The sequence below is a fragment of the Dufourea novaeangliae genome, unplaced genomic scaffold, assembly GCF_001272555.1.
Source record: "Dufourea novaeangliae isolate 0120121106 unplaced genomic scaffold, ASM127255v1 scaffold99, whole genome shotgun sequence".
Taxonomy (NCBI): domain Eukaryota; kingdom Metazoa; phylum Arthropoda; class Insecta; order Hymenoptera; family Halictidae; genus Dufourea; species Dufourea novaeangliae.
In genome coordinates, this window is record NW_015373982.1 from 1,134,873 (window position 1) to 1,154,503 (window position 19,631).

The 19,631-nt window shown below is 44.6% G+C and overlaps 3 protein-coding genes across 3 annotated transcripts in view; 2 read left to right on the plus strand and 1 right to left on the minus strand.

The window, feature by feature from the left end:
* Positions 1-2,095: 2,095 nt before the first annotated feature.
* LOC107187196 (anaphase-promoting complex subunit 11) lies at positions 2,096-9,081 on the minus strand. Its single transcript, XM_015575221.1, has 4 exons — positions 8,910-9,081; positions 8,605-8,724; positions 7,784-7,947; positions 2,096-2,170 (listed from the first exon to the last, which is right to left on the minus strand). The coding sequence occupies exons 1-3, from the start codon at positions 8,926-8,928 to the stop codon at positions 7,832-7,834; spliced, it is 255 nt and encodes an 84-aa protein (XP_015430707.1). The 5' UTR covers positions 8,929-9,081; the 3' UTR covers positions 2,096-2,170; positions 7,784-7,831.
* Positions 9,082-9,655: 574 nt separating this feature from the next.
* LOC107187265 (probable ATP-dependent RNA helicase DDX28) lies at positions 9,656-11,814 on the plus strand. Its single transcript, XM_015575303.1, has 7 exons — positions 9,656-9,789; positions 9,861-10,079; positions 10,147-10,461; positions 10,539-10,796; positions 10,868-10,981; positions 11,048-11,439; positions 11,507-11,814. The coding sequence occupies exons 1-7, from the start codon at positions 9,718-9,720 to the stop codon at positions 11,751-11,753; spliced, it is 1,617 nt and encodes a 538-aa protein (XP_015430789.1). The 5' UTR covers positions 9,656-9,717; the 3' UTR covers positions 11,754-11,814.
* A 1,631-nt stretch (positions 11,815-13,445) lies between these two features.
* The window catches only part of LOC107187140 (signal-induced proliferation-associated 1-like protein 2), a 33,958-nt gene continuing 27,772 nt past the window's right edge, over positions 13,446-19,631 (plus strand). Inside the window, exons 1-2 of the mRNA XM_015575148.1 lie at positions 13,446-13,948; positions 14,022-14,117. Of these exons, the coding sequence (XP_015430634.1) occupies positions 13,745-13,948; positions 14,022-14,117 (300 nt within the window). The 5' untranslated portion in view covers positions 13,446-13,744. The remainder of the gene's footprint in view (positions 13,949-14,021; positions 14,118-19,631) is intronic.

The following is a 19,631-nucleotide window of genomic DNA, read 5'->3' on the forward strand; positions in this document are numbered from 1 at the left end:
GAATATTCGTTCGTTTAACGATTCGTGTCGACTCGACCGACTTCATACGGCTCCGTACTCCTCGCTGGACGGTGATTCGTCGCTGGGTGGTGGCCTAGGCGGTCTCGGCGGCCTCGGTGGTCTGTGATGATGTACAACAGGAGCCGATCTTCTCGGAGGTGGTGGAGGATGAGTTCCGTAGGAGGTGTCGTCCCCTTCTTCGCTACTAGGCGAGGGCGACGGTGCTCTGTCTTCTTGTTCTTGCAGAAGCTGTCGGAATTCTTGAATGGATTCGTTCAAAGACCATAATTGAGAGAGCAAAGAGAGATCCAACTGTCGAAGTCCGAACTGCGAAGCAAATCGTTCACGAAGAATGATTATCATTGGTTCGTTCCTGAATTAGGAAAAACTTTCTATATATATTTTTTATAGAAAACAATTTCAAAGGAGCGTTACATTTAATTAATTTCTAATCGTCCGCCAAAGTAAACGCTGGTTTACGAATTGAAACGACGTGTATTTCGAACCAAGCGAGTGAGTAAGCAAGAACCAGCGGCTCGCCGGCCGTGGGAACGAAGAAAGAGGGAGTTGCATAGGAGGCGCAAAATGGGAATGGAAATGAGAGGTGTCGGCGTACCGGTGTACCCGAGAAGGAAGGTAAAAGAAGAGGAGAAAAGATGGAGTAGAGGCAGGGAAAGAACGAAGGTGAAAGAGAGCGGTCACAAAAAGGAGGTGAAGGGGGGTGGAGAGGGGGGAGTCACGCCTGAGGGAATGCAGCGTGGGAGCGGCTGTGCCAGTTCGCCTCGTGTCTGGATTGACTATTAAACTATTAGCCCAACTTCCAAGCAAAATCGTGTTTATGTTCTTGACGCCCGTTAATTACTGTTTTTCTTTACCACATTATCTACAATCTCCATCTCCAGTCGATTTAAAAAAAAAAAACCTGTACAGTTTCAGCATACAGAACACGATGATACAAACGTTTATATTTAGTCGTACCTTCCGCATATTATCCCACGCTACGAATACATATTCATCGCGGTTCCGCGGCTTACTCACGCGATAACTTGGGCCCCCAAGGTAACGAATCAGTCTGACAGTACCAAAGCGAGAAAACGAAGAAGAGGAAAGATCAGAAAACAGAACAACAGTCGAAAAACATTCGTGTGCGACATACATATGGAGAATTTTTTTTTACAAGGAAAAATACCGTAACAATCCAGACCAGACCTATTAAGATACGGTACGGATTTTGGTCTTCCGTTCATGGAAACTCGTAAATCGTAAGATTTGCCTGACAGCTAGTAAATACGACTCATAGGACCGCGAGGAACGAGATGACTAACGTTTCCCATTAAAGTTAATGCGTTTCATCCGAAAAATGCGTAAATATTTTTCTACTCGTGGATATTTGAAATTTCGAATTTCTTCATTTTCAAAGGAGTTTTCCACGACGGATATCGGCGTCTGAGCGGCTGAAGCGCGTTACGTAATATAAAGAGAAAACTGTTGTTTCCATCGCGCGCCGTAGCTGTGTCGCAACGCGCGCGCGCGCGCTCGCTTACTACTGGATTCCAAAGGAAATGTAATCGTTTCCTAATATCGATCACCATTCCTCGACAAATTGCCCGCGGAAAACTCGACGTCCGTGGCAACAGTTCCGCGGCGACAGGGTGGTTTGCAGATGCCATCGACGAGGTATAAGAATAGACTTTTCATCTTATGGGAGATGGTGGCCCACCTAAACTGTAGTACCGACACCTTAAAACGCCTATCATTTTAGCGACCTCTACGTTATGAGAACGGTGAATCTGCAGTGGGTAGTGACACTAAAATAGAAATGGGGTAACATAACCCCAGAAGAGTGGGCCGTAAAAATACATTGGATGAAATGTTTACTCCTATACCTCATCTGTGCAGGTGCTTAAGAAACTATTCGGCAATCACCATTTCTCTTCTGAGTATAGCCAGCTGAGTGTCCAGGGTGGTGAGCTGTCTGGCAGGTGGTGATGGTCTGGACGACGATTGAATGGTTGTTTTACCGCCTCTCTGTGCTTTGCTAGATGATCTGGTGGGCGGCGGCGGTGGTTCGCAACCCTCGCCCCGACCCCCGCTCAAATTGAACCCGCTGAGGCTCCTGGGTAACGGTGGTAGACCTTGTAGGGAAGACATCGCGATCCTCTCTTGTAGACTGGAAAGGGTGAAATTTTTCACATCAAACTACGAACCCGGTTTGTTAACACGTTCTATCAAATTCTATCGAACGGGTATCGACCGCCTGGAATCAATCGCAACTCGGAATCACGAGTGCGTTTCGAAAATCTTTAATGTAAGGAACAAATCTACTAAAAGGTGGAAGCTTCTTCTTCGAAGGATTATATCGAGAGGACTATCTTGAGTGCACCATGTTTACTCCAGGAAGTCGTACATCGAACCGTTTTCGTATGTTACGTTCCTGTATCTACCTTTTAATTGGTTGGACATCTATCCACCAAGTTCGTACAAACATCACGGTTTTCTTTGATAAGCAACGCGTTAGAACAGATTCGAAACACTATACATTCATGAGAAGTCAGCTGACATGGAATCACGACTTTCCGTTTCCTCCATTCAGAAGCGTACGAACGGAAGATATATACAGGGTGAGTCACTTAACTGTACCATAAATTTACACATAAACTACTTGAATAGTGACGTTAATAGTAAACCATTCATGTTTAAGAAATGAAATATCTTAATTGATAATGTTAAATTAATAAAGGCGACGATACTATTTTTGCACCCGGGCGGCCAACAACCCAGGAACGGCCCTGTATACATGGTATCTGAGCGATAGAAGAGAAACATAAACCAAAAATATCTTAACACGCAATCTTCCCGCTTTCCGTTCGCGATGGCGTTACCTCAGGAAATTAAGGTCACCGATTTTCTCGTTTTCGCATCGATCCAGCCCGTTAACACGATCCCCGTCGACGGCGTCCGCGTCGTCGCCAGACAGCGTGATCTGCGTGGACGAGTACTGTACACCGGCGTCCAGCCAATCCTGCCGATGAATGTTGTCGTTCTCGTTCTCGTTCGCGGTCCCATTCGGTTCGTCCACGTCATCGGCGTCGTTTGAGGAAGCTTTACGCTCTGGTTCGTCGATAACGACCACCGTTGCACGGTCGACGCACGAAATCGCCGCGGTCGTCTCGACATTCTCATTCACGCTCGACGAGCCCTCCTCGATCGCGGTACTCTCGAGTGTTTTCCTCGTCCCGTCTCGATTTTTCGTGAGGCACGATCTCCGAGTGGGAGTCGGACGAACCTCGATCGTCGCTCCGTTTCGGTCCGAAGCGCCGATTTTCTCCGTGTTCGACCTCGAGATTTCGTTCTTCGCCTCAGAACTCGACGAACATTCATCGGGTGTGTTCGACTTCAACAATACCGAAGACTTTATTCCCGTCTCCACGTGTTTTTTCACAGAAGATACCAACGTCTCGCCTCGAAACTCTTTCGGGTCCGTTACATTCTCCGCGTCGTGACTCGGTTTCGCGAGAGATCGAAGGAGCCCCCCCGAGTTACTGGTTCGTTCTTTAAATTCACGAGAATATCCTGGATGCTCGACACGTTGAGTATCGCTGCTGCGATCGGTGTCCGGAATCTTGGTGGAAACTTGTTGATTCCCGGTGGGCTCGATGGAATTTTCATCGACCGACCGGTACCGCCTTTCCAGTGGATTTCCATGTTGATCGTCCTCGTCCACGTTCCTTTCACCCGCGTCTCGAGCAGCTACGCGATCTTTGTCGCTGACCCGAACCGTTGCGTTCACGGAGGTGGTTTCGTTCGAGAGTACTGATTCCTTGATGGTCGTCGACTCGTATACAACCGTACGACCGACGGTGGCACCTGACACCTGTTTTCCCTGTTCCTGATCGGATCGCCAGGGTCGGGTATTGGGCGGCGGCGGGGCCTGTCTGGTCGGACAGGGCGGCCTTGGGGATCTTTTGAGGGCCTCCGCGACCACCTGCCGGCTCGGTCGCGGCGGCACAGGCGGTGGATGTGGCCTTTGTGTCGCTGCCAACTGCATTTTTTCGTCGTTCGAGAGCTATCACGGCTCCGATCTATCCGCGACGCGCGTCCCATGAAACGGGCATGGCCCCCTTGAGTTTATCTAGACGCCAACACTCGACGCAAGGTCATCTGTGATAACGCGAATCGATAGTATTTTCCTTCGTCCATCTCTACTCCACTCGAGATCGTCGTTTCGCTGCAATATCTCGTGATAGTTTAGAGGTACCATTCATCGTTATTGAGTCACAACAGTTCGTACGCGAAACGCTTACTGCCCGCCAGCGCGCGTTCCTCCTCCTCCAAAACGGTACCGTTTCCAGAGTTGTTTGTTAGCGTTTCTAGCGTTTCCACCGTTTCTGTAGCCGACGACTTCCTCCACTGGTACGTCGAGGACCGCTGTTGATTTTGAAAAAAACACGGCGGCAATTACCGATGGCGATACACCGTTTCTGTAGCCGACGACTTCCTTCACTGGTACGTCGAGGACCGCTGTTGATTTTGAAAAAAACACGGCGGCAATTACCGATGGCGATCACACAGAAAACTTAGATTCCTATTGAAACATATAAAGATCGAAAATCTACTTTCTCTCTTCTACGGTTTTAAAAGTCCTCTTTACGACAGACATCGAAGTGTTTCGTTTCCTCGATGTTCCTCTTCGCTTTCTTCTTTGCCATTTAGCCCGCAACGAAGCGTCTTCTCGCGATCGATGACATCGTGGAACTCACAACAATACCACTCCGAGAATCTCGATCACGCTGAAAATCTTCCAAAACTCCGAACGTTTCGTTCACTCACAATGTTTGTTCACAGTGCCAGTGTCCAGTTTTATCGCGGGCCGCACGAAACACACAACAAGCTGTCGCTACGCGGGCGAACGCGTTAACATCGGCGGAGGACTCGGTTGAAACTTGGGAGCGCGAGGTATCCTCGATCCACCTACCGCCACTCTATCCCCGTGTGTCTCCTATCCCCCCTCTGCCACCCCCTTTCCCTATCCACTGGTTCCTGTCCCACTGGTCGACCGCGGTAGCGTGTCCTCCTAGCTTGTGTCTCTTCCTTTCTCTCTGTCTTCTTGCCAGCTGAACGGATTGTCGCGAACTAACTTCGCGATCCCACAAACATCCTTCGCCCGTTCGGAGAGAAAGACCACGTGACTCGGGGGGCCGAGAGCTCAAGCTCTTCGAGGCAGCAGGTAGGCAGTAGAACAGGGTATATACACGGTCGGGCCTTTGTGCCTACCTACCTACGAGGAAACCACGATGTGTGTACGTGTATGGGTGTACATACGTGTGTATACGTGCGTGTGCACGATCCCCCACGTGATTGTGTGCGAGGGAGTAGGAGGTGAAACAGAGAGGGGCAGAGTGAGACAGAGCGGAGGTAGAATGGTATGGGAGAACGAGAGAGTCCGGGGGAACACGCAACGTGAACGAGACAGAGAACCACTGACCGCGCGCAAACGAGCGGTAACGTAGGGTATACCGAGTGTACACCAAGAGATGATCTGCTCCTGTAGAACCGCGAGTTGGCTCGCTGGTACGGTTCCCGCGAAATACGTTCGAAGGTGTTTATGCCTGTCACGCTTTTTAAACGTTTTCAGACGAATATTCATCTCGAGCGTATCGGGGCGCGTCGTTGATTAGGAGCGTGCTGGCAGACACGGGGGGATAAATGTTCGGGCGTGTATATTATTGTTAATTTATTTAACAGGCAATAAGCCCTTTGGTGTACATATACAGGAGGGGAAATGAGATACAATATTATAAAAGAAGAATTAATTCAATAATATACTTATCACGTCATAAGTATCGTAATTATTCGATGTATGTGGCCTTGCCCGTCAATTCTAAATAAACAATAAAAAAGTATACGCCTGGCGGTGCAACGAAAGAAGAGGAAAGAGAAGCCGGGCAGAGTGTATGAAAAGGAGGTCACGTGTGTGTGTGCGCCAGAAGAAACATCGATCGAGTATATCGAACAAATGAGAATAATACATAAAATGAATGGAAGTGGAGGAGATGCAAATTCGACGAGGGACAAACATAAACGTGCTACGAATTGTCGTGAAATAATGTAATGCGGTTGTTGCACGTGTATGGAAGAAAGAGAGGCAGAGAAGTCGTGAATAATTGGCAACGCGGTTCAGATTCAGAACGGAAATGTGACAATGCGCGCCGGGAGGCTCGTACGATATAATGTAATTTTTTTCGTTGAACCACTACGGAGAGAGAGATATACTGTATCGAGCCTCGGGATCGTCGTGATATCGCGTGAGAGTGTAACCTAGGGACGGAGGATGGGAGAGGGGAGCCACTAAGCGCGGAAGAAGGAAAGTGGAGAGGGAACTCGGTGGTGGAAAGAAGATAGAAAGAAAGGGAAGGGGCCCATTAAGTCTCCTTGCCTCGTTCAGCGTGAACTCCATCGCTAAGGTCTGTTCCTCCGTTCTCCGTTCCTCTAGTACCCGCTTCCCAGCACTCGCAACCCTTCTTGACCCGTATTATTATCATTAACACGTAACGTACTCGCTAAAAACGAGCCAATCAACGACATTTTGTCCGTTTAGCTGTCGTGTCCCTGAACGTTACTTACCGGAATCACTTTTTTCCATAATCAAAATAATCGAATAGGGTTATGTTAGTCATAGGGCTCGTTCGTCCCTATTAGACGATGAATTATTACAGTCCATCGTTATTATTCAAGCACCTTTGAATTTCGTTCATACTCTATTTCCCGACGCGGACAAGAACTGCTTGTTCTACTTTCACCCTAATTCGCCCGTCCGAAGCACAGATTAGCATCTTCGTATTGTGGTCCATCGACGAGAACGGATTCATAATTTCTCTGCTACACGTATGATTATCGTACCGAGAAATTCTAACGACGGAAAGAAGATAGAGTCATCACTCACGCGAACAAATATGTAGAGATAGGTTTGTTAGATCGGATAAGCGTGGTTGAGTCGACAATTCTCTAACCGTACGAACAGCATTCATTGAAAACGGCGTCGAATAACGCGTGCTCGACAAGCTCGGTGTCACGGCGTAACACGCTTTCCTGCGATGAGCAAAACCGCCGAGAAAATCTGTTACGTAAACGTACGCGATACGTGAATCACGTTAAAGCGTTATACCGCATTCCGTTACGTTTGTAATCCGGTACGAATCGACTGGATCAGAGTTCACGTCGTTTTCTTCTCTTATCATTGCACTCGTATCATTCCACTATATCTTGAAATGTAAACTCAAAAGCGTCAAATGCACACGTTCATAAATACGCGGTTTGTTCGAATGAGAATGCTGCGGATGACGTTCACTGTTACCCGCTGAGAAATTTCACCGGTGAAATTGCTCGCGATACAAGAGCAGCAGGTCATTTAATCGTGAGCCTCGGGAACTAAAATAGAAGTCATAGAAGTGATCCCCGTGAATTACAGGGGGAGAACGCTCAACTGTTGAGAGGAAATTTAAACCGTGGAATGCACACAAACACCGATTATACTTTCGACACTCTTTTTAGCTGTTTCTTTTCATTTCGAAACGAACGTAGAAAACGAGTCAATGTGTGTGTGTGTGTGTGTGTGTGTCCACGGAATCGAAGCTCTGGAAATCAACGCGTGGATGGAAAAGTCGCGTTGCAGCGGCGTCATCGATGCAAACAACGCAACGCACGATCCTTCGTCATCGTAAGTATCAAAGTTCGATCCGATCGAATTATCTCGCGGGTACGTAATGCAATGTACGAGCGTTACCTGATTATTCGTTGCGTGCTGACACCTGCGGGACCATCGGGAAACCAGTTACTCCTTGAACTTCCATTCCTGACGACACATCGGACATAGATGACTGGTTTGTTGAGAGTGCAGCCACTTCATGATGCAGTGTATATGGAAGCAATGCGAACACTGGCCCCAAACTGGAACAACATATTCGGTATCGTGGGTTCACGATTGAAATGTCCGTTTGTTCGAGTCAGCCGTTCGGTGGAACCACACGCGCAGCTTGCGCCTCGTTTAACGACTGTCAACCGGCGTTCGTTACATTTACATTGGCACGCGCGAGTACGCGTGCCCCCACGAACACGGTGGTGTGTGCTTCCCGTGCATTCGCGTAGTGTGCTAGGGATCCGTTTCGTTTAACACACCACCGATCGATATTCACATCCGCACCTGCGCAGACATCGCGGCGGCATTTTTCGAACGATCTCGCGCGATTTATTCTGTGGTACTAGTTACTGCACAATTTAAAATGACGGCAGAACAGACGTGTTTTCCCGGACAATTTAATCGACAAATGTCGGATGCAAATTTTTATACGGGATTAAGAGCCACAAAGTCTCCACCATTCCAATGAATCTTTTCTCTTTAATTGGGCTTAAAATAGTTTTGACCAAAGTAAAATGTGATACAGGTTGTGAGTCTATATCATAACAATAATTTTACTGATTTTTATTTGAGCTCTCCAGTAAATCTGAGTAACGTTTAATATTAGGTAAACTTTCCACATTATTTACCAGTTTAACAGCTGTGATAAAAATTGAAGAATCGATCAAAGTCAATGGTAAGTTACGTACCCAAAGGACAGTCATCTCCGGGAATTTTACAGTCTGGACAGCTGGCATCAAAAGGCATTCTACATATACCGCAGTTGTCGTCGTTCGCTATCCAACGCCAGGTGGCAACACCGGTCCAACCTAGAAAAATATGTACGTTAATTATTTGCGACTTATGTCGTAAATGTACGCGTTTAAACAAAAAATAACAGCGTGAGAGCAGTGGCCATACATGTATCATTAGTAAAATCTTTTCCACTTTTTTAAGTTAGGACAGAGAAACGTAAAATACAAGTAAACATTGTCAGTTACAGTATCGTACTCACTTTTTATTATAACTTTCATTTTGGATACGTTGCTACGTATTAGAGTATTAGAAATAGTGTTGGTCGCGATAACGTCTTAAAACGTACACACCGATCGCATGTAAATCATCAGAATGAGAATGTTTCGTGCGAAGAAACACAACGTTAGGTTGAAACGTCTAAACAAATGTGATTGACAATTGCGTTTGTCACGCCATCTCGAACCTTTCAAATGGCTACTGATCCCCAAGTTGTCATCCTTGTTTATTGATCATCTTTATAAGGCCCATATAAATTACTGTTTTACTTGTGTATTAAGTTCGCGTGTATTCTTCAATATTGTTTAGATACATCGAAAATCTTACTTTGATAAACGCATTTGAATAAAAGAGTAAGTACACTAACGGCCAAAATGATTATCCTGCCAACTTTGCAAATAAAAAAATAACCAGCTGCAATGTTGACCAAATATCGATTTAGGGAAATTCCTCAGATAATATAGGACTTTTTGAAAAAGTTTTAAGTCGCAATTTACACGATTCCTCTCTGTTTTTCAAAATACTTTACGTACTATTGAAAGATTGAATATCACAGCATAAGAGAGAGTTGGGGCCTGTCATTGTGACTGAACATCTCGACCTGGCATCGTGGGGTGGAAAATAATTTATTTAAACACATTTTCATCGCCGACATATGTATATAGGGACATGTGAAACTTTGTCGTATTAAAATCCTTTGACCTGTGCTATTAAAATGGCGGTGTCGGTCGTATCTAGTGTTTTGTGTCATATGAAATAGAAACTACTTTATTTACTGAAAGCCATATAAAATGTTACTCAGATTTTGTAATTTATGTTGTAAGAGTGTAGACTCCTCGTTTGTAAACGTTTCAAGGCATTATGTAAATACGTTTACTATCTATCTACTTTGCCGGATTCTTCATAGGTTAACTTTGCGTAAATTTTAATATAGGCTAGAGCAGCTACTAGTGCTCGAAGGAAAGAACAATTACACGTTGATGCAACAGAGGCTCAGAATAAAAAAATTCCGATTATATTGACCAGAAGGAAAGAGTACAATTTTTATAAGGGTCAAATGTATGGAAAGAAAGAGGTTATACCGCTACTTACCAAAGGATGGTCTCACCGTAATTCTAGAGGCGATCACTTCTTCGTCTATCCTTATGATAATGTATTATCCTATACGATAATCATCCGTTGCTAGCGAATTTCTCTTGTGATTATAATTTCTCTTTTAGGCTGTTCAAAACCAAACAGAAAAACAATATCAATTCGGTACCTTTAACGATTTTTGTTTGGATCCTTCTATAATCACTCAGTTGGAAAACTTGAACATTAAAGATCCTGTGGAGATTCAACAGATGGGTATACCAAAAATCCTTGAAGGTCATAATACATTATTGACAGCAGAGACAGGTTGCGGAAAAACATTAGCATATCTTTTGCCTTTGATTAATCAAATTATGGAATGGAAAAAAATTGGGCAAAGAAATAGGAATTGTCCCTTAGGTTTAATTGTGACTCCTACTAGAGAATTGGCAGTCCAAATTGCAGTTTGTATCAATAATTACATGTACAATATTTATTTCTCTCATAATGACATTTGAATCAGAAGGGTTGTATTTTTCAGTTAGAACTAATTAAATTGTCTAAATGCCTTGGTATTAAGACAAAAATGATCACGGGTGGAAAGCTAAAAAGAACAATTTTACATCCTCCAGTTGATAATGTGGATATCCTTGTTGGTAGCTTTGGAGCTATTAGTAAATTGTTCACATATGGTATCTATAATCGGAATTTTATACGATGTTTAGTTTTGGACGAAGCAGATGCTTTGTTTCATCATACATTCGAAGAAAAGTTGAAAGTTTTTCTGAATAAATTGCATGTACGTAATTATGCTTTAGTGTGTAGTGTATTCTGAAAAGACATTGTAACGTCTTCTTTATGTTTAAGCAGATTGGTTATTGTCAAGAATTCGATGAGAATGGATTTCCAAAATATGTTCAACTTATTTTAGCTTCGGCCACAGTACCTTCTCGTTTAAAAAATATTTTAAGTAATATCGTAAACGTAAGTTTACCATAATCTAAATAATGATTTTCCTAAGATGATATTTTAATACACGATACTATGTAGGTTGACTCTGTGGCGATTGTACAAACAGAAAAGCTGCACAAAATCCTGGTTCCACAGAAATTTATCAGAATGGGTCCAAGTGAGAAACCAGTCGAACTTTTAAAATATGTAAAACCCAAAGTAGCAAATAGGGAACCTGTAATTATATTTAGCAATACCAGTGGTACATCCTATTGGCTTACGTTGTTTTTGAACGAGTGTGGTATAAACGTTACGAATTTAAATGGTAAAATGCCGTTAAGCATTCGAATGGGGAAATACGGGCAATTTTTGAACGGTCACGTGATGGTGTTGTCAACGACGAATGCTGGTTCCAGAGGTTTAGATACAGTGACAGTTAATCACATTCTGAATTACGATTTTCCAGTGGACACGGCTGATTATATTCACAGGTAGATGATCGAAACAATTATCGGTGTGGATGACGCGCTAAAATAAAAAGTACTATATTTTCTTCAGGTGTGGTAGAACTGGCAGGATCGGTACAACGGGTGATTGCCGGGTGACAAATTTTATTTGCAAGCAGTGGGAAGTCGCTTTGGTTCAAAAAATCGAAAAGGCCGTCAGAAAATTAAAACCTATACCCATTGTCAACATTGCAGATCCAAACAAGGAATTAGAAATGGAGGATGAGGTGTTAGGGCCAGAGGACTATGAAGAACCAATAATCGAAGACGTGGATGATGTGGACAATATTCCATACTGAAACGTACAATATGTTTTACACGATGCGAATAAACAAAATGACCGTTAGAATTTATCATTTATATAAAGTTCGTTTTCATTTCTCTCCTATTTTCTGTATCTGTTTAGAATGTAGAAAGTTACTCTGACCAGAACAGTCTTCAATGAAGCCCTAGCAATGACACTTGATAGGATCAAAGAATGGATCGAATGTCGTCGCCCTTAAATCTATTCGTTTCCACGAAAAAGTTCAAACTCTCTTTTCGACAGTGTTCATATTTAACGGTATCCTATCGTGTCTTACTTCTCATAATTTTTTTATTAATGTTACGATAATTTTCATCGAAAAAAATTAAGAGGAAGAATCCCTAGAACTATTGCAAATGACCTTCTGATACAAGGATACACTTCATCGTACAAAATTTCCGAATTCTAAAGTTTTAGTCGAATAAAGGAAACCGCGACCCACACATGCCTGTCCCTCCATCAGGCAATTCACTATTCTGCCATGTCCGTCGGCACTCCCACACTGATCGCCTACGTATGGTAAATAGAACTTCTGTAACCCAGACCATGTGTCTAGACCAGTTTATTAGTCGCATTGTGTTTTAGTGAAATTAAAATCGTTCGCGCGCGCGGACGTTCGTGCTTTCCTGTACAGGGTGTGCCGACAATTTCTATATTCGTAATACTCGTGAGACTACTACCGCGTGCGTGCCTGTACAGTGGTCTAAAACCAATAAGTTTCGTAACCCATCGTAAAAATTGTGGCTTCGAGTAAGATGCTTATTTACTTATGTAATTTATTCGCAATACCTTTAACTCTTTACCTGCGTGAAAATCAGCACACTCGGAGTCCCCGATTCCCTTGTCACAGATGCCTCGAGTTCGTTTCTTTCTCATCAGACAATACGTACACGTAAGTTTCGATTCGACCTTAATTTTCGTTAAAGATCAGACGCACATGACCCGTATACCGTATAATTGATCGAATCACAGACAAAGAGAATCAGATCAGAGCGTTCATCGCGAGGGGTTAAATCGAGTCAAATACGAGCACGAATGAATGTCGATCTGAGCAGTCTACATCGATCGATTATCGATATCGATCTTTCAAAGGACGACGCGATAATTTACCTCGGATAGTAGGAAATTCATTTCTACCTATATAACACAGTAGATCGTTCTCTTTGTTCGTATTCTCGCGTTAGAAAAGCAAATGTATAATGCACCTGTATTATTCATTCGAACTGCTTGCAAGGATCCTCATGAGTATCCAACGCTACGCCACGCTATAGGCATCGAAGGCACGCGCGCGTGTTGGAATGGAGGGGAGTCTCGATGACCGGCCTACTAGAAGCAAACTCAGTAGAGTCGCGGCGTGCAACCTGTTAGCGTCGTTTCACCGTGTCCCGTTCCCGGCTGTGTATCACGTCGACTTTTTCGCACGATTTCTCCATTCAGCTGCTGCGTCACAGTGATTTACTCGCGAATACCTCCGCCTGTGGTTGTTTCTCGGATCAGAAGCAATCTAGAATCGCTGGTTGAACACGTCACAGAGGAGAAAAAGCGAATATAAAACCGATCAGCGAACACGGTAAGTCCCACCTCCCCCCCGCCCCCCGGGTTGACGAACCCTCTGAAGAGGCAAGGGACACGGGGGACACACGTCGTCGGTTCCCCTCCATGAAAATGCATTGCGTTGTTGGAACGCTGTTGGGATGAGAGGGCACGCGGCGGTGATACGTCTTTGCTTGCCGAGGACAATAGGAAAGTCAACGGATGAGGTAGGAGCACGAACAGGAGTGTAATACAACGCTTCGTCGACGGTTGTACGCCTCTGGCGGAAAGGAGATCGACTAAGACTGAAAAAAAAGGATCACGACGACAGTAATCGAGACGAGACGCGTACCGTTGGGCGATCGACGACGCCACCACGGGAGAGTTACTCATACCGGAGGGGTTCGAGCACTTGGAGAACGACTCGAATTCCGGAGCGGTTAATCATGCCCCATGAAGTTGCCCGCGATCCGTCGTCGCGCGACCGACAACGAGACACGAGTGCATAGAATTTCGGTGGATCGCAAATCGAAACGTGGATCGAACGGCTCGCGCGAATCCACCAGTGACGGAGGTGGTGGTGGTGGTGGTGTGTTGTGCGAAGAGAAATCGGGACAACAGGAAGGGCCAACAGCCGGAGAGATATCGGAATCGAAGGTGTGTGGTGTGTACGGGCGGTACGGATGAGTGGTGGTGATAGTTGCCGATTTGGTTTATTTTGTGCTGACAGAGGGTACCGGAAACCGCTATATTGGAGAGGAAACGGGAAAGCGGCGTGCCGCTATTCTGTGTACCACGGCAGAGGCGTTCGTCGCAGCCTGAAAATGTAAGTCACCTCTCGTTCATTATTCCACCGGTTTGGATCGTTTCGGTCCCTCGTGATTTCGAATATCTTATCGTTGTCCACGGATTTGTTCCGTACTCGACAAGAATGTTTGCTGAACGTTGACGAATACCGATAAGAGATGATCGCTGGTGTTCATTCAGTGCGAATACTTGTAGCATGATAGAGAATTCGCGTTCTACTAGTGCGTACTCGCTCTGCGATCACCATCGTGAAATTTACGCTCCGTTACCTTCCTTTTCTTTGCTCGTGGCTTCCGAGAGACTGTTAAGAGCTGGATTACCGTGCATGTTTATATGTATACGTATACGTATACGTACCTGTTTGCGTCAAACGGGTACACGCGTTTGAAACGTAGTTTCTGGGTGGGAACCTTTTTTCAGTGATCAAGCTCAATCTACGTCGATGGACAGCTTTAAACTAACATTTTCTTTAAAGTTTGAAACGAAATCGCGATTAATTGGGACTCGTCGAAAGTTTCGTTGAAGTCTCTGCGAACGTATCGGTTTCAGGCCTCGTATAGAACAATCGTTTAGACGTGCTACTGACCTTTTCGTGGGCGCATCGTGTTCACGATCGAACACAGACATTTTCTCCCATCCGTGTGTTTCTGTTACACGACTGAAAGGTTCGTTTAGCCGCATTCGGGAAATCTCGGAACCAGCCATTTCCATGTAACTCGTGCAGATATGTATACATACCTCAACGCTATTCTCGTACTACGCGACGTTCTTCGAATGCACGTAACCATTAATACCGGGATATAACTTGTAATTCGTCATTACGTTCGAACGTAATTTTCGTTTCGATAAGCGGTCGCGTGGGCCGCGAATACCTACCGCCCACGTGATCTCTCGACCAACGTGCCGTCCGGATCTCTCTCGAATTCTACTGTAAGGTTTCGAAGGGTCGATGGCGTCTACAATTTTACGATAACTCTATCCCTGACTTAATGCGCGCACTGTCCCTTCGTGAATTTCCGAACGGCGGAAAATTGGCTCGACCATCAAGATTAAACGGAATTTGTGATAGGGGAGCCTGCAGAGATGGGCAAATTCATTATCTGGATAAAGAATTCCGAATTATGAATAAAAGATTTAAAAAAAGGATTCCGCTATTTCTAATCGATTAAACAAGGTTTGGATAACGATCTTAGATATCACCGTTTCCCTATATTTATTATTCGAGTAAAATTGTGTTAAACTCTCTGGGTGCCTGCATCTATGGATCATCACGGGGCTATGGATTTCACAGACTTTCCGTAAGCGTTTCGAGAGAAAACCGACGCGCGGAATTTGTGCGTATCCAAGAGTGACCGTTATGGGGAGAGAGAGAGAGCGACGCCTTTTGTGTCTAGCGTACAATGTTATTGTATTCACGGCACGTATAGCCAATGGGAGTTCGTTATTACGCCTACTTCCGGTTGTTGGATCGTCGAGCGGACCTCGCCTCGGGTTTTATTGTTAGCCCGCGGTGCTCGAGCATACGAAATGTAAGTTTCGTCACGATCGAATCTCCCGCGGTAGGTAGGTACGACGAATTCGTTTCTGGAAACCGCGTGGGCTGCTGGGATGGCGGAACATTGGATTGGACCGCGCGTGATGTCGCAAGTTTTTCCAATGTATTAGGGGTACCCATAAGTAATGAATTATTTTCCCAAATGACCTCTCATTAGTTCTGTGACAACCGCACAAGTGTAAGCAGAAATTTTTTTAGTGTTATTCTTCAATCAGTTTGTTAGTAATTTATTCCCAACAATATGAATTTTTTTTAAAAAACGACAAAGTGAACAAATGTCGCCGTCGGTTCAGATTTTTTTTAAAATTTTATTTTGAGTCACGTCCGCCAGACTTTTACAAAAGGGGGATTGAACTTTTGCAGAAACGATGGCAACAAGTTATCGATAATGACGGTGATTATGTAATCGATTAAAAAATAAAAATGTTCTTTAAAAAAAAATTTTGTCTATGAATGCAAAATAATTGATTACTTATGGGTATCCCTAATATTTTCGGTTGTTCGATTCGAAAGGATGTGAACACAACAAGCAGCGTGGTATACAGTAGGATCGGCGTGGTTGTATAGTCTGAAAGACGCGACCCGATACTCAAAAATACCATAGGCGAGAGAACGGCAGTCCGTCCCGGCTGGAATTTTCGAACAGCTGCAGCCGCATACCTAAGCGATACCCGACCGGCCTCAGGTCTACAGAAAAGACCGCTCGTAAAGTCGACTCGAGGATATTCGCTCGCCTCGAATTCGGCTTGGATCGGTCTCTCGTCGAAATACCCCAATCGTCGTCCCATTTGACTTGTAATTTATGTATTTAGTATATGTAATGTAATGTCGACTACCAGCGATTTACGGTGACCGTGTACCCTCGCTTTTACCCTTCTTGGACAGCAATGCATTCGTTTGACGAACAACGCGTGGAACGTACGTAGAGTCGACTGTATGCGGAAGTGTTTCGATTTCAACGGTTTGTGGAAGTCGACGAACCAATAAAATTTAGTCGAGGTAACGCAGCTCGTAAACTTTATTTACGATTTCCACTCGATTGGACTTTCTGAAGGGACAAAATATATGGGGAATTAGGGAATTCCGACTGCAGAGGGCCTACACGTTTCTGACCAATCGGGTGAATCTACAAGTTTCGCAACATGTCGCTGCATGACCGATCAGGAAGATCTCCCGTTTCGATTACCGACATATTTCGCTGTTTTTAACCGACTTGAAAAATTAGAAGGTTATAAGCTTGACCTGTGTAGATATTTTTTGAAATATTGGTTGTAATAAGTGTGTTCAGGTATATTTTTTATGGTTACTCCAACAGTATAATAGGGAGAAGTACCGTAATCTAAGTAGCTTTCGTAATACCTACCGAATCCTCTCGTCTGAACGATAAAATCATTCGAACGATTCAAGTCGTGGTGAGAAATGGATAGGGCCATATGGTCGAACGGATTGAGGTCTTGAACTCGAAACCGTTTGTTTGTCAAACAACTGCCACGGGCGATACAGTTGCACGATCTGTCCAGGAGATTCTTCTTCCTCGGTTATTGAACAATTATAGCTGGTGACTATTAGACGATGCTCAGGGTGTACTGTTATATACCTGGAAATGTCCTTTCATGCTGCGTTTCGACTCGATGTTTTTGGAACGTGCATCACCGCGTCAGTCGTGAAACGCAACTTACTGAATTCTATTTCAATTTAATTGAATTTAGTTAATATAGGTAAAAATCCGATTCTACAGTATACGATTGTATTTTGCAATTTTATTTTGGAAGGTTTGTTATGACTGTAAGTCAGTATAGTTAGGTTAGAAAATGTTTCGATTCTTTTCTTTCGATGCTCGTCCAGGCGACGCGAGTTCCGTTTAACGCGCTGTCAGGAATATTAAGAAAGATCGTCCCGAGTCCAAGGAAGATGAGAGTGAAGGAGAAAGAGTTGCCCAACGACGAAAAGATTCGCACGTGAAACAGAACTAGCACGCTGAAACAGATCTTGAGCAAAGTTTTCGAAACGGTGGATTCATTTTTGTCACGGTCTCTCGACCAACCGGACAAAGGACGAGCGCCGCGCTAGTTTTGCGCGTCAACTCTTCGAAAGTGTGCGCAGTACCCCCTCGCTGGTATAATTACTTAGTGCTCCAATTACCGTTGTCGTAACGGTCAAGTTAACGAGACCTAGCCTATGACTCGTTGAAACGGAATATCAACGGTCACGATTCGTCGGCAGCCACGTTTTTGTTTTCACAGAGATCAGTCCATGATACAATCGATATCAGTCCTTGATACGATCGAGATTATTGAACGGTTAAAAATCTGCCGATATCGGCTCGAAACCGTGCACATTATCAGCCGACGTGTCGGCTTATTCTGTGATTAATCGAAGAAAACGTAAAGATAACAGGTATCACAGCAATTCATTTCATTAATATTTCTGCGTTTTCGTGACGAAGATCGTCGATCGACTAGACCATTTCCTGCGACAATAATAACCCCCTCTCTCTCTCCGTCTGTGGTATAAAATTATTGGTAGTGATCGTGCGGCGTCGGGTCGGCAGGATACAGGTTCTTTAAATGCAACCAAAAGCAATTAATTAGAGCCGGATGCGTTGATTGACCTCTGGATAAGTTTGTCAGGGTCCGAGCGGTTGGGGGCTTTAGCCCTTTCGAGTTTGCCTCCCGTCGTCGTGGCGGTAAACGAAAGCGAAACACAGACGACGCGCCTCCCATTTTCTCTTCCGAAACGACATCGTCGTCCCCATCGACACGATGAACTCTTTCGCCCTCGAAAACGAACGATGCGATGTAATTAGCGTTAGCGATGCAAACTAATGAACGACACCTTTCTTGGCGCTCGAAGTCTGTATAAATAAATATTTTCTGTTTCGCCACCCTTTTTTCTCGCCGTACGACCTATTTCGAGCTTATAAAAATATATGATCTAGATAGATGATAAAAATGTCAAGAGGACAGGGCAACGATCGTTTGTGGAACTTTCTTCGATGTGTTAACCCTTTGTTACAGACCATTCGTATTGAAGACGAAGATTTTTGAATTTTTCTTTCACCAACGCAATCCAGAGGAGAATTTTGGAAAAGTGTGATTAAATTAGTTCGGATTATTCGTATCGAAGACCGAGTCGTCTGCAATTAACGGCTAATTCTCCCACAGACGTAGTTAAATGTAGCTGGGAATCGAAGAATCGACGATTGATCGATTATCAAATTTCTGAGCAGGGGAAAGCTGAGAATGTCCATTCTGTTCGATGCAGGATCGTTCGTGCCGATAGGGCACAGTCAGAGACATCCCGCATTCGGTGCTCTTTACCGTTGCATTGTTCGCTCGTGAATGGTGAGGGCACAAAAGGAGGGACACATTGAACGGGAACCCCCTAAGAAGACGAATCGCACGAAGAATGCGGTGTTGCATCGCAGGCGTTAGGGTGGAAAATGCTGAGGGCTGCGCGTATTAATTTTTTCGGGGATGAGGATGCGCAGGCGGTGAATCTCGAAACACGTTTCGGAGAAGCAACCGTGGCGTTTCTTTGCGTTCACGAACTATCGTTTGATAGTTTGTTAACGGGAAAGCATCAGCAAAACAGTCCACGAGGAATCTGTCACGCGCTTTTCCTTCTTCAACGGATATCGCTAGTTTCGAAATCCACCACGAAACCAGATCGGCCGACTTCTATGGGACGCAAATCATGCGACCTCGGAGGGAATCGTTCCGGGAGATTCGAAAGCTCTTGGCGATTCTTCGGAACCAAACATTTGTGAGAAGGTATAAAATGGGAAATATTTCCAATAGCAGCGGGAAAAAAAGGTTCAGGTGAGTGACAGGAGTTGAACATTCACAAATCTCGTCTATACGCATCCATTTCGAGCCTATCCACGCTTTCGCAAACGTTTCACGACCATTTCCAAGTATACCAACGTGGTTAAACTGCATTTCTCACGAAATAGCTGCTTGTTACGATGGGAATGAT